We start from the raw sequence: 14,186 nt of genomic DNA, 5'->3' as shown, positions 1-14,186 counted from the left end.
TTTCCACAGAAGAGGTCATGAGGCAATAGGAAAGCCTCAAAAAGAAACTTTGGAAAGATGCTCAAAGCAATGGCATACAGTAGAAAGAATACTGAAATCTGAGTCAGGGAATCTGGGTTCAAATGCCAGCCCTTTTCCTAACTGGCTGTCTAGTCCCTTCTTTCAATTCTTCAGGTTTTTTCTCAGTAAAATAAGTGGTTTATATTGTATGATTTCTAAGGTCTCTTTTAGCTCTGCCAATACTAGAGAACTTTAAGGTCTACAATAACTTCCTCACAATTGTAAGGTAGGCGTGCAAGGATTAACATCCTCATTTTGCACATCATGAAATTGAAACTCTGATTGTGAAGTTAAGGTTCAGAAAAAGGATCCCCAGAATTCTTTGTGGCATGCCAGGGCCCTGCCCCTTTGTGCCATCCTGGACTCTGATGCTAGTGCCTTAATTGATCAGCTTCGGATAACCGGTGAGAGCAGGGGAGACACGGCCCCAGTATATGGGACTCTGTGGAACATGGTGACCAGTGTCACAGAAGAAGGTGGAGTAGCCACCGAAGAGTCATCTCCAGATAGAGATTTTTCTCAAAAGCCAATGCCTCTGTTTCTCCTACAGCTTCAAAACAGCACTATTCAAGATCACAATCAAGGTCAAGAGAAAGAAAATGGAAGTCAGATAAAAAAACACAGAAGCCAGAGCTGAAGTAGAAAGGGAAGGAAACAGGAACCCCAAGCCAAGTCCTCTGGGAAACACAAATCTGAGGACTGTGATGACAAAGAACTTTCTTCTGATAAGGAAAGAGATTAAATTCATCTGAAAATGGTGAGGACAGACACAAGCAGAAAGAAAGGAAGGCATCAAAGAAATGGAAGTCATTCAAGATTTAGGTCTCATGAAAGGCATTGTCTTAGCAGAAGCAGAAAGCTAAAGGAGTCAAGATCCAAGGGCAGGGGAGAAAACACTGGGTTAGGTCTTCATCAAAGTCAAGACATGGGCATAGAACCAGGAGCAGAAAGAATTGAAAAACCATGAAGATTTAGCTTAAGTTTATTTTATTTTTTAAACCCTTACCTTCTGTCTTAGAATCAGTACCGGGTATTGGTTCCAAAACAGAAAAGTGGTAAGGGCCAGGCAAATGGAGGTTAAGTGACTTGCCCAAGGTCACACAGCTAAGAAGTATCTGAGACCACATTTGAACCCAGGACCTCCCTTCTCTAGGCCTGGCTCTCATTCCACTGAGACACTTAGCTGCCCCCTTGCCTAAGTTTAAATGGACTCCCAGTCTATCTCCTTTTAGAGGGTGAAACACAGCAATGGATATGCACAGGAAGCGTTAGCTTGAAGGCTAGGGGGAAAAAAAGGAAGAAATTGCAGGAACTGAGAGAAAAAGAAATAATTGGAAAACAGACAGCAAGAAATAGCAGCTGTAGCCACGGGAGGGTCTGCCTTCAATGTTGCTGCCCTTCTGGCATCTGGAGCCCGAGTCACTCCTCAGAATGGCCACATAACAAGCTAAAGCACTGGCAGAGATGGAAATAGCTGTACCTAACTATTATATACTCCAGCAGCTGTGAATCCACTGAAAGTTGCTATGCAGAAAAAGAAAAGGGAAATGTTTGGTGAGGCAAAAAAGAAAGGGATAAGCCACAGTCCACTGAAATTGGGGGGAAAATTGAATTTGGGGGAAGAAGGACCAAAATGTCAAATTCAGAAAATTAATGAGTATTAAGGATGATGATAGAGGTAGCTAGGTGGCTCAGTGGATAGAAAGCCAGGCCTGAAGTCAAGAGGACATGGGTTCAAATTTGGCCTCAAATACTTCCTGGTTATGTCACCCTGGGCAAGTCACTGCACTCCGTTTGCCTAGCCCTTACCCTTCTGTCTGTTACTAAGTCAGAAAGTAAGGGTTTAATTAAAAAATGATTTCTTTTGAACAGTGAGGATGAAGCTGGTGGTAGTTCCATCAATGAAAAAAGTTAGAAAATTCAGAAGCAACAGGAAGAAGTATTTCAAAATCTGGATGCTCAGTAGGAGGCAGCAAGACCACAAACCCCCATACAAAGAGCAATGGAATTGGGGCAGGGAAAATATGCTGTTTGAAAACATATCATTTTAAGCTTTGGCACTTAGTGACACTCTTGTTCTGCTGTCAGGTCCCTCTTCTCCAAAGAGCTAGCATTCGAGCTTGCACAGATGTTGGATTGACTTCAATTTATTGGTAAATACTTTTTTTTTTTTTTTTGTAAATTCCAGATCAGAGAGAGAAGTGTTAGAGTTGTAACTGGGTAAAGGCCACTTCCATTAAGCCTGCCAGAATTGCAGAAGGACAACATGTTTTAGTTTAACCAGTCCTACTTCTCAAACAAATGTAAAGCAAATCTCCCATAGGGCTATTTTGTGAACACTATCTTATGTATTTTTGCACTTAACTTTGTATGGTCATTTTCACCTCTTGAAACATGAAAGAAATATTATGTAGGAGCTCTTTAGAAGATCTGATCTTTGGAAGGGCACATAGACGGCACAGAAAGCTGGATGGTGATGAAAATACAAGATTCAAACAAACAAACAAATAAAAAACACGATTATACAGCTAACAACCGGAAAGCTGAGACTTAAATCCAGGTCTTTAATTCCAAGTCCAACACTTTTTTTTTCCATGATGGTTTGTAGCCTTCTCCACCTCGGTCGCAATCACTTCATTCTAAGATTTCCTGTGTGCCTAGGTCTGTGTCAGTCTATACAAGAGGGGAGAAAGGAAGAGAAGAAGTCCCAGTCCTCACTCTCCAAGAATTCATAGTCTGATCTCATGGTTCAACAGATTCAGAGGCCCAGAGAAGGGTGTGAAGAGAAGAGAAGTCTCAGAAATTACCCAGGGTCTAGAATTTGGACTCCACTGATTCTTCCCTAGTATGCGGTGTTCTGAGTCTACGGAAGGCTCTACTAGTATGATCATAGTGAAGACCTTCTTCAGACCATTGTACTAAAAAGAGCCTAAGATTTGGAATCAGAGACCTCAGTCCAAATCTTGCTTCTTATGCTTTCTAGCTAGGTGAGCATGAACAAGTCAATCATTTTAAGGCTCAGTATTCTTATCTGTAAAATGGAAATCCTAGCACTATGTTACCTCATAGGGGTGCTGGTTTAAAAAAAGGCACTGCAAACAGAAGCCCTACAGATACGAGAATTAGTACAAGTTATTATTCCCCATCTCCAGTCTTCCCAGAGTCTGTGTGTATTATAGGAAGTTAAAAATCCCCCCTCCCTCCATCCTATCTCAGGGCCCGGAGGGGCATGAAGAAGCCTTAATCCCCACAGGATTTTTGCCAGGGAAGATATTCTAGGAGAAGCAACAGCCTCCTGGCTCACAGATCCATCATTTGAAACGCAGGCTGCCTCTCACCGGCTCTCCCCCATTTTATTCTGCACCTGTACAATCATTCCATGGTAAACATGACTCTTAATTAAAACACTATTTCTCTTCAGGCAGAGCTGGTGTATCGGCTTCCACTCGATACCAGTGCTTGAAATATAAATATTTCCACTCCAAGATGCGCCCAGGGCACCACCTTCTCCAGCCCTGCTTTAAAGGGCATGAGGTAGGATGTGGCCAGGAGTCCAAAGTTCTCCTTGAAATAAAGAGAAAGTTCCTGAATGGGTATTCCACGCAGAATGTTGGAGCGCTCTCCCTGAGATGTCAGAGCCCAACTCTGGAATAATGAGCTATGCCACCTGGAATGTCGATGTATTCTGCCCAGAATGTGAGGGATCCCGCCAAGCATCATTGTGCCCACAATTGGTCAACTGAAGTCAGACACTCCCAAACCCACCCCCCTTGGAGCAGCACCAAGGAAGCTACCAAGTCTCCAAGTTCCAGATGAAAATCTGACTTAGTTTGGCTTAAAGGGCTGAAATGCCATCCTCTCCTTTCTACCCTTTATTCCCTGGGCTGGGCTGTTAGGCAAGCATGCTGGTTAAGTTCAAGGGCACCAGTACCTATGAAAGGGAAGGCCTACTACCCACCCCCAAGCTGGCCCAGGACCTAGTCTACACCCTCTCCCTCCCCAAAGGACATAGGTGAGGAGGAAAATAAGGAAGGAGTCTCTTGATTGGGTTAGGCAGGAGACACAAAACCTCAGGGCTGCTTCTGGAACAATGGCAGTTATCTTGGTCAGACCCACTCAACCATCGTCTTGAGGGCAGTTCGCTGTTCCCTGCAGGTAAGAAAAACAAATATACATAAGACCCAGGCTCCATCCTTGAGAATATCCTAGGAGAGTTGGGAAGACAAATTACACACACCCAGGAGCTCAGAGTCCCCAGCAGGGGATGCTCAAGGTTTGACAGGACAGACACTTCAGGCTAGAAAAACTCAATGATTAGAGAGACCTTGGAAACCTGTGAGAGAAGGAGCCAGGAGAGAAGCTGGAGCTTGAACTGAGTCTAGAAGGATGGGAAAATGGAGAAAGAAAGACATTCTGGACAATGGGAGCATAATGAAGAGCAGAGTGAAGGCTAGAAAGGGTCAAGTGCCAAGGACAAGGGGGCACAGTGACTGGAGACAGCAGAAGATTTCAGGGAGCAAGAGATGAAATTCAAGAAATGGGAAGGACTCCCATCATCTCCATCCCCACCCAGCTTCAGTCCTTTGGTCCCATAGGATTGGACTCCTCTCAAGCCCAATTCAAAGTCCCAAGATCGTGAGACTCGGGCTGGAAAGAATGGAGAAGTTCATCTAGTCCAAGCCCCTCATTTTTTAAAGGTGAAAACTGGATCCCCAAAGAGTATGATTGTCCAATAATAAATCTCAAGCTTCTCTTGCCCCCTCAGGGAACAAAAGGGTGAGAATAATATGTACTATTTCCAAAGCATTTTCCTACTTAATCTCTCATTCAATCTGATATTCCAATAACAGTAGTACAGAGAGGGTAAGGATTATTACTTCCATTTTACAGTTGGGGAAACTGGGGAAAGAAGTTGCCTGCCCAAGGGCATGTCAAAAGTACAATCTGTGGAACAGACAGGTTTCTTCACTACCTACCACACCACTGAGGGCTGTGCCCCATCTCAACTGAGCTTTGGGATTTCCTGTGAAATGGAGAAGGGAAAGCGGGGGAAGGGGCAGACAACCACTGCTTGTAAGTCCCATCCAGCTGGCTTAGAGGGAGGAAGGGAGCTATTTTATAGACCTCAGAGGGTGGGCATCCGGCTAGCAAGAACTGGCAACAGGCAGGTCCTGGGGACAGGCTCCCTAAGGGTTATGGCATGAATGGTGACTCCACTAGTGCAGGCCAGGCCCCAAGCACCAAATTGGGCTTTCTCCTGCCATACCTTCCCAGTCACAGCTGTGATTCATAGGCAGCGGGGAACTTGTCTTCTGGAGCCCAGGATGCCTCTCGCCTCCTCAGGGTATCTCCACTAGTTTGGGGCAGCCTGGGGGTTCCAAGAATAATAACTCAGATTTCTAAAGCACTATTAAACTGACCAAGTGCTTCCCTCCCAACAACCTTGTGAGATAAATAGAGTAGGTTTTACTGTTGCCATTTTACTTTGAGGAAGCTGTGGTCAAGTGATGAAGTTGTGAAATGGTTATCTATTGCATCTATAGTAAGGGGAGATGCTCCCCTATTACACAGTTAATAAGGTAAGATGGGCTCCTATTGCTCAAGTCATAAGGTGTGATAGTCCCCTGATATTCAGGTAATAAGGTAAGCCGGTCCCCTGTTACATGAATAATAAGGTGATGTGATTTCCCATTACACAGGTCATAAGGTGAGATGATCACCTATTATACAGGTAGTTTATTATATTATACAGGTAAGATTGTTCCCTGTTACACAGATAAGAAGGTGAGATGGCCCCCTGTTACACAAGTAATAAAGTGAGATGGCTCCCTATTACCCATGTCACAAGATGAGATTGCTCCCTATTACACAGGTAAAAAGGTGAGATGGTTCCCCATTACACAGGTAAGAAGGTGAGATGGTTCTCTGTTACATGGGTACGAAGGTAAGATGGTTACCTATTACATAAGTAATAAGTAGCAGAGTCACAACTCAAACCCAGGACCTTTGATCCCAAATGCAGTGCTCTTTCTACAACATCACATCTTCCTCTCTAGTTAACTTCCTCTCCCATTTTACAGATGAAGAAACTAAGACCTGCAGAGAGGGAAGAACTTGGGGCCATAGACAATCAGAGTTGGAACGAACCTTAGAGGTGAAAAAATCAGAATTTGAGAGTTGGAAGGGACGTCAGAGGCCAGTTTGTCCAGCTCCTACCTGAACAGGCATCTCCTTCACAATATTCCTGACACAGGTATCACACTTGAAGACCTCCACTACCTCCACAGACAACCCATCTTTCTTTTGGATAGTTCTAAAGAAACGTGGGCAGCTAGGTGGTGCAGGGGTTAGAGCGATGGCCCTGAAGTCAGGAAGACTCATCTTTATAAATTCAAATCCAGCCTCAGACACTTCCTAGCTGTGTGACCCCCACTGGACAAGGGACTTAATCCTCATCGCCTAACTCATACCACCGTTTTGCCTTAGAACCAATACACAGTATTGATTTGAACACAGATGGTAAGGGTTTTTTATTTTAATTTGAAAAACCATTATTCTGAGGGGTGCGCAGGCTTCATTAGAGTGCCAGAGGGCTCAGGGAACAAACAAAGGTTAAAAGCCCCAGAGAGAAGCTAAAGAAATAGTTATCAAGTATCAGAGACTACAAATTAACAGGATCTCCCAGTGCCCAAAGGAGCAAGTCCTATCTCCTTGGACTGGTATTCTCTTAGCTGGGGCAGTGGGTAACAGCTATGAACTTGGAGTCAGGAAGACATGAGTTCAAATCTGGCCTCACACACATACTAGCTGTGTGACCTTGGGCAAGTCATTTAGCCTATCAGCTTCATCTGTAAAATGGTGATAACAACAGTATGTGCCTACCTCTCAGGGTTATTGTGATGTGAGAATTAAAGGAGATAATATTTGGAAAAGAATGTGTCAAACTTTAAAGGACTCTATGAATGCTAGCGAATATTATGTCAGGCTTTCCCAGTCTGGCCACAAACTACCTCATAACATCATAAGATTTAGAGTCGGGGTTGGAGTCTGATCCTCCTTTGAGCTCAATTAGAGCTCCCTAATGTCCACATTGCATACCTGCCCTGCTCTACTTATAGCATCCTCCACTTCCTTTCAACATGTGGTGCCTTTCCAATTCCTAAGCCCTTGGCCAAAGGACCCAGAACTCTTCGCTGTTACTGTGTAGTCACATTGACCAAGGATTACTCAAAACCCCAAATACTGAACATTTTCTTGCAGGAGATGCTTCATCCAGGGCAGGTCTATGAGTGTGGAAGAGCGTGGGGAGGCAGAGACCCACCCGAGGGGAAGTTTGCTTACCTCCCTAGCAATCTAGCTATCTTCATTTCCTTGGGGTTGAAGAGGAGGAGCTATCTAGAGAGGATAATAAGAGCTGACCTTTCTATAATGTTTGAAGATTCAAAGAGCACTTTGTTTCTTTTGAGCCATATCATAACCTGGTGAGATTGGTACTACAGTATAAATAGCCCCATTCTGCAGATGAGAAGACCGAGGCTAAATAACTTATACATGTTCATACAGAGAATAAATGTCAGAGCCAAGTCCAGTTCTCCCTTGCATCCTCCATATCTAAGGCTCAATCAATTAGACCATTTCTAGAGCACAGGTGCTTGGGGAAGAGGGAAGAATTGTCTTGGAAGTAAGGGTTAAAAATACAATGGGAAAAGCAACCTTTGCAAAGCCTACTGCCCAAGACTGTTGTAAGGAAAGCAGTGACGAGGCCCACGATGGTGATGGTGATGGTGATGGTGATGCTAGCTGATGTTTATCTAGAGCTTTAAGGCTGGCGAAGCATTCTGCGTATATTCTCATGAGATTCTCATGACAACGCTGGAAGGTAATTACTCCAGGCATTTTAAAGATGAGGAAACAGCTTGAGAGAAGTGAAATGCCCTGCCCAGGTGAAACAATGATGCTTGACCAGGTGAAACCAGGTTTTCCTGACTACTCTACTTCAGCTGCTTTGAAGGAATGGGAGTGGGGGGCATCTAGCTGGCTCAGTGGAATGAGAACCAGGCCTAGAGATGAGAGGTCCTGGGTTCAAATCTGTCCAGCTGGGTGACCCTGAGCAAGCCACTTTAACCCCCATTGTCCAGCCCTTACCACTCTTCTGCCTTGGAACCAATACACAGTATTGATTCTAAGACAGAAGGTAAGGGTTTAAAAAAATGAGGGGGAACCTGAGGCTCATAAAGGGCAAGGGGCTTCCCTGAGGTCACACAGCAAGTCTCTGACCTTGTTAGGATGCTAAGATTCAGAGCTAGAAGGAACCATAAAGGTCAGTCATTTTACAGATGGGGAAACTGAGCTTGAGAGAAGTCAAATGATTTGCCTGGGGTCACTAGGCAGAGCTGGGATCTGAACCTAAGTCCTTGGGGTCCGAATCTTTCCACCACACCACACTAACTCTTGCCTAGAGATAGGATCATCTTCCAAAGGGCTAAGGCAATGGAAGGATGGATCAGAGAGCAGAGGCAGGTAGGCAGACCAACAGGTTGAGCCTCTGGCTGCACAGAACCTAAGTGAATTTTTATTGGCCAAAGAGTCGAGCCTCAATTACTGAATCCAGAGCCAATGAAAGTGGTCAGTGGAAATGCCAACTCTCCCCATGCTGGGGGAAGAGGGGCAGGGCCTCTGGGCTGGTTTAGCTGCCTGGGGTGACAGGTCTGATTGCTCCTTGCCCTGGAATCCCCACCTCCTCTTCCCCCAGATGTCCAAAGGCTGGGACTTAGTTGATTGTTAGCCTATTAAAAAGCACCCCATCTCATGCACATGCATCCAGCACTTTATATTCTACTTGAGACTCAAGGTGCCCTAATTTGTTGTTACCCTGACTGGCCCTATGACCCACTCATCAGTGTCAAGAGCTCCCAGTGTGTGTGGAAGCTGCCTCCAATGATATAGATCAGCAATTCGTGGTAATTTCTAGTCACAGAGAGGCTGTGACACCATATTCATACAACTAGTATGTGTCAGAGGCAAGACTTCATTCAGTTCCAGTATTCCTGTCTCCCAAGCCACACTGCATGTCTACAAGCTGGACTATTGAGGAATGTCTTGTCTCCTTATTTGAGGTTCTGTTGGCAAAGATATGGGAGTGATCTGCCATTTCCTTCTCCAGCTCATTTTACAGATGAAGCAACTGAGGCAAACAGGTGACTTTGAGATTTACAAAGCTCTTTCCTTACAACACCCCTGTGAGATAGATGGCAAAAGTATTATTGGTTCACCCATCTGATAGATGGGAAAGCTGAAGGACAATGAGGTGAGGTGGCATTTCCCAAACAAGAGTCAAAAGCTGGTGCTCAAACCCCTAGCTCCTAACTTAAAAGCCACCACATTACAACCCGACAACTCAGGAGCCTCCAAGGTCCCTTCTAACTCCAATTAGCGATTCAGTGATTCTGTGACCCAGAGTTAGAAAGCCTGAGCTCAAATCCTGTCTCTGGCAATTACACCTCTCTGAGACTATCGTAGCTCCCTCCTTGAGCCTTGGTTTCCTCACCTGGGAAATCGCTAGAATTGTATTAGTATCCAAATCTCCAGGGTGGGAATGACCTTAGAGAGGACACAGACACAAATGCTAGTACAAGAATCTCAGAAGGTCAGAGCTGGGAGGGATCTCAGAGATCTTCTAGTTCAACCCCTTTATTCTATAGATGAGGAGGAAATGGGTGCAGAAAGACAGAGGGAGTTGCCTGATGTCACCCAGTGAGTTGTGATCAAATCAGGATTTGAACTCAGGTCTTCTCACTCAAATCCCATGTTCTATTACATCATGATTCTACCTTCCTGGAAGGGGTGTTGTAAGAAAAGTACCTTTTTCAACTTTAAAGCATGTAAAAAAATAGCATCTTAAGGGCAGGGGCTATTTCATTCTTGCCTATGCATCCCCCACACCAAGTACATTCTTGGGCATATTGGTTGTTCAGTCGTTTTTAGTCATGCCCAGCTCTTCATGACCTTATTTAGGGTTTTCTTGGCAAAGATATTGGGACAGTTTACCATTTCCTTCTCCAGTTCATTTTATAGAGGAAACTGAGGCAAACAAGGCTAAGTGACTTGCCTGGGTCACATAGCTAGTAAAAATCTGAGACCAAATTTGAACTCGGGTCTTCCTGATGCTAGGCCTGGGACTCTATCCACTGTGTCACCTAGCTGCCTCACTTGAGCATATAGTAGGCACTTAATAAACAAATCAATGATTATTGATAGAAAAATATGAGCTATTGAGATAATGCATTCAGAGGACAGAGATTAGGCATCACTATCTTGAGCAGGCATCACCATCTTCATCCGGAATGATACTGCTAGTTTGTAGTAGGTTTTCTCTCAGATTAGGGTGCTCACCTTGAGGTACTCAAACTTGTTAAAGCCCTAGATCCAGCATCATAAGCTTCAAGAAGTAGAGAGATAAGACACTGGTTTCTTGTGCCCTAACTCCAATGTGTGTTCTTGGGCAAGTCCCTGACTAAAGTTTCCCCATCTTTAAAGTGGGAGTATTGTCCTAGATCAGTGATAGTGAACTTATGACACACAAAGCACTCTCTGTGGGCACTCGGTCACCCTCCCTCCCCACCCCCAGAATTCATTACTAGAAAGCCTGAGGGATTCAGGTAGAACTTCTTCCCTCCCTGTCTCCACCATGCCTGATGACGTTTTTTTCACATCACCCACCTCTCTGCCCATCAGCCCAATGGGAGTACACAGAGGGTAAGGTGGGTGGCTCACAGGTGTCAGGGCTGGAGCAGAGAGGAGCTCTTGGGCCAGTCTCTCCCCTGTCTCTACATTCACTGAGGACATTCCTCACTTCTCCCAGCCCTCTGTCCAGCAGCCCAATGGGAGCAGTTTCTCCCTCCCCTGTGTGAGGTAAAGAGGGGGAGAACAGAGTACACCCATCATCACCTGTGGTTCTATTCCTTCTCTTCTTAAGCTTGATGGAGTTCAGATAAAGATGATACTGAAATAGGCCACAATCCTGCAATGGTTCCTTTTCTACCTAATGTTTGGGGGTGGGAAGATAAAATGCTAGGTATGGTTGTCATCATTATCATTGTTCTCCAGGGCCAACTTAAAAAAAAAAAAAACAACATAGTTGTCTGGTTCAAATCCTATCTCTGACATTAGCTGTGTGACCTTGTGCAAACACTGAACTTCTCAGAGCCTCAATTTCCCCATCAGCAAAAGAGACAGAGAGAGAGACAGAGAGAGAGAGACAGAGAGAGAGAGAGAGAGAGAGAGAGAGAGAGAGAGAGAGAGAGAGAGAGAGAGAGAGAGAGAGAGAGAGATTGTACTAGATGGCCTCCAGGGTCCCTTCCAGCTCTAAACCCATGTGCCTGTGATGCTATAATTCTAATCCCTCTGCACAAAATTTCTGCTCCATCCTTTGTGGGTCATTCTCATCCTCTACGAACACTCCTAGGGGTCTTCATCAGTAGCGCCACCCCCCTCAAGTCCATCCCCCACTGAGAAATGCCATTTCTCCTGGAAATGTCTCTGAGAACCCTAAGGTCCAAACGCAGCAACATGAAAAGTCAGATGTATCCAAAAGCTCCAAAAAGCCCCTCAACTGGTTCCTCAGTCATCCTCCAGACCCCAGGCCTTCTGGGACTCCTGACTGTCCACCTAGTAGACTTTGTGGCACATCACCCAACTATGAGACAAACTCCCAGGCCCTACACCAGGTGGATTCCCAGGCTTCCTACCCATCCCCCAGATTCCCAAACCCCTAATTGTTCAATGATCTTCCAGGCCCCCACAGCCCCAGCGAAAGACCTCTGGCCATCCAATGATCCTCTATACTTCCCTCCGAGCCGGTAGGGGTAAAGACCCCTCAGCTGTCCCGTGCTTTCCCACGCTCCCCACTTGCCCATTGGAGGCCCGGCCCCCTGACCATCCAGGTGATCTCTCAGGCCCGCGGCTACCCAGTGGAGGCGCAGGCCCCCCTGCCTTCCAGGGCACTCTCATCCCCCGCCGGTTGCCGGCAATCTCCTACATTCCCCACCAGAGCAGAGGCCCAGGCCTACCCCCTCGCTCCCCTTGGCACCTGGAGTCACTGACGAGCAGCAGGACAGAGCCGTTCTGCACGTTGACCTCGCGGAGGGTGTCCTGCTCGCCCAGCCGCTTGGCGTTATAGTAGAAAGCCTTCTTCCAGGACGAGACTCCCTGGCGCACTAGCTGGGCTCGCAGGTCGCTCACGGTGTCTGCCGGTCGCACCGTCAGCGGCAGCAGCAGGTCCTCCTCGGACACGTGCACCTGGATGTGGTAGCGCTTCCAGCGGGACAGGCTGCGGCGCAGGGTCTCCATGGCCCCAGCCCCCCGGGGCCCGCAGTGCTGGAGCTGGGCTGGGCTGTCCAGGGAGGCGTCTCTAGGCCCCTCGACGCCTCCCACCTCTGCCGCCTCCGAACGCCCCGGCAGGCTAGGCCGACGGCCGCCCCCACTGCAGCCCAAACCTGTTGTGGCCCGACCTGTCAGGGCACGTTCGGCTGCTAGGCTGGCTGCCTCCGCTGCCCTCCTCTCGGCATTGCCGGGGCCTCCCTGATAGGTCCGGAGCGGAGGCGGGGGCAGGGGCTGGGGCTGGGGCCGGCAAGCCCAAAGCGCCGAGCTGGGGCTGGGACGCTTCAGCTTCCAGAACCAGGCTTGCCCAAAGACAAAAGCGTGATAGGCGCCCCAAAATGTCCTAGTTGGGAGGACACTCGCAACACAATTAGAAAATGACCAGAGTGGAAGCGCCGTAGAACCTAGAACCCAGCATGTCAGAGCTGCGAGGGACATTAGAACATTAGAATGTCAGGCCAGAAGGCTCTCAGAACAGCGTTGGAGCTCGGAGGGACCTAAGAACCCAACATGCCCGAGCTAGGAGGGCCCCTGGAGACCATCTGAGTCAATCCCTTCTTTTTACTGAAGAGAAAGCTGAGCCCTAGAAATGGAAGAAGACTTGCTCCAGGGTACCACACACCAGCCAGTAGAAGATGGGGAAGGAGAACTTTGCACCGAGATCTCTTGGTCTCCAATCTAAAACCACATAGGCATGATTTAAAGAGTATATATCAAAATTAGAGAGCATCTGGGCCAAAACTCTTTTATTTTACAGTTGAGGAAACTATAAAATAGTTACTTAATACAAGGAAATAAATAAGTTACTTGATATAAGTAAATAAATAAAATAGTTACTTAAGTAAATAAAATGAATGTTACTTAATATAGGTAAATAAATAACCTAATACAAGTAAATAAAATAGTTACTTAATACAAAGTCACACATTTAATCAGAATGAAACTTAAACCTGGGTTGTGTGAGAGTGTATGTGTGTTCATAAGAGAGGCAAATCCATAGTATTCCTGGGAAGGTTGAGTTTGTAAACCCAAGAGGTTCTTTTATAGGTCCCACTATGGGGATCTCTCTCAGAGATCCCTGAGGTACCAAATGACCATTGTGTTCTAGACACTGACTCCCTCTTGGCTGATCCAGACAGCCTAAAACATACTGTCTTTCTCCAACAATTTATTGCTGATAAAGAATGTCCACCCTTTTCTTTATTCCTTTTTTTCAATCTTTCTTACAGAGGTTGTCTATCAGATGCATAGGGAAGGGAAGAGAGCTCTTTGGAAAGAAATATAAATATAATATAATAATAAACAAATAAAAATATCAAAAAACAAATGGATAAAAAAGAAGATAAACCTGTAAAAGAAGAATGGACCACCTGCTCCCAGACCTTACCTCTCTGAACTTCTGAAGGTTGACGGTGGGATGAAGTAGAAGGGCCAGACCCTTCTGCAAACCCTGTGGAAACTTGAGTTGTGAAGAGGAAAATACACGGAGCTGAGAGGATTTGGGGTAGAATTTCCCCTTCTGCCTCCTAATGCCTCTCTCTTCTTGTTGTTCAGTCATCTGACTCTTCATGACTCTTAGAACCATAATGTTCATGGGGTTTTCTTGGGACAGACACTGCAATGGATTGCCATTTCCTTCTCTAGCAGAATTAAAGCAAACAGAGATTATGTGACTTGCTAGACCAAATTTGAATTCAGGTCCTCCTGACTCTCCAGACCCAGAGCTCTATCCACTGGACTACCTGGCT

The 14,186-nt window shown here is 46.0% G+C and overlaps 1 protein-coding gene and 1 pseudogene across 1 annotated transcript; one reads left to right on the top strand and one right to left on the bottom strand.

Annotated features, from left to right (window-relative positions):
- Nucleotides 1–511: 511 nt before the first annotated feature.
- On the top strand, nucleotides 512–1,017 carry LOC123256691 (annotated as a pseudogene).
- Nucleotides 1,018–12,093: 11,076 nt separating this feature from the next.
- Nucleotides 12,094–12,408, bottom strand: LOC123256680 (ubiquitin domain-containing protein TINCR-like). The gene has a single exon (XM_044685262.1). The coding sequence runs from the start codon at nucleotides 12,406–12,408 to the stop codon at nucleotides 12,094–12,096; it is 315 nt and encodes a 104-aa protein (XP_044541197.1).
- Nucleotides 12,409–14,186: the final 1,778 nt, after the last annotated feature.

Source organism: Gracilinanus agilis, chromosome 1 (genome assembly GCF_016433145.1).
Source record: "Gracilinanus agilis isolate LMUSP501 chromosome 1, AgileGrace, whole genome shotgun sequence".
Lineage (NCBI taxonomy): Eukaryota > Metazoa > Chordata > Mammalia > Didelphimorphia > Didelphidae > Gracilinanus > Gracilinanus agilis.
The sequence above is the reverse complement of the archived record's forward strand: the minus strand, read 5'-3'. Positions and strand labels throughout refer to the sequence as shown.

Coding starts and splice junctions, on each gene's coding strand:
- LOC123256680 (XM_044685262.1), bottom strand. CDS start 12,408: ATGGAGACCCTGCGCCGCAGCCTGTCCCGCTGGAAGCGCTACCACATC.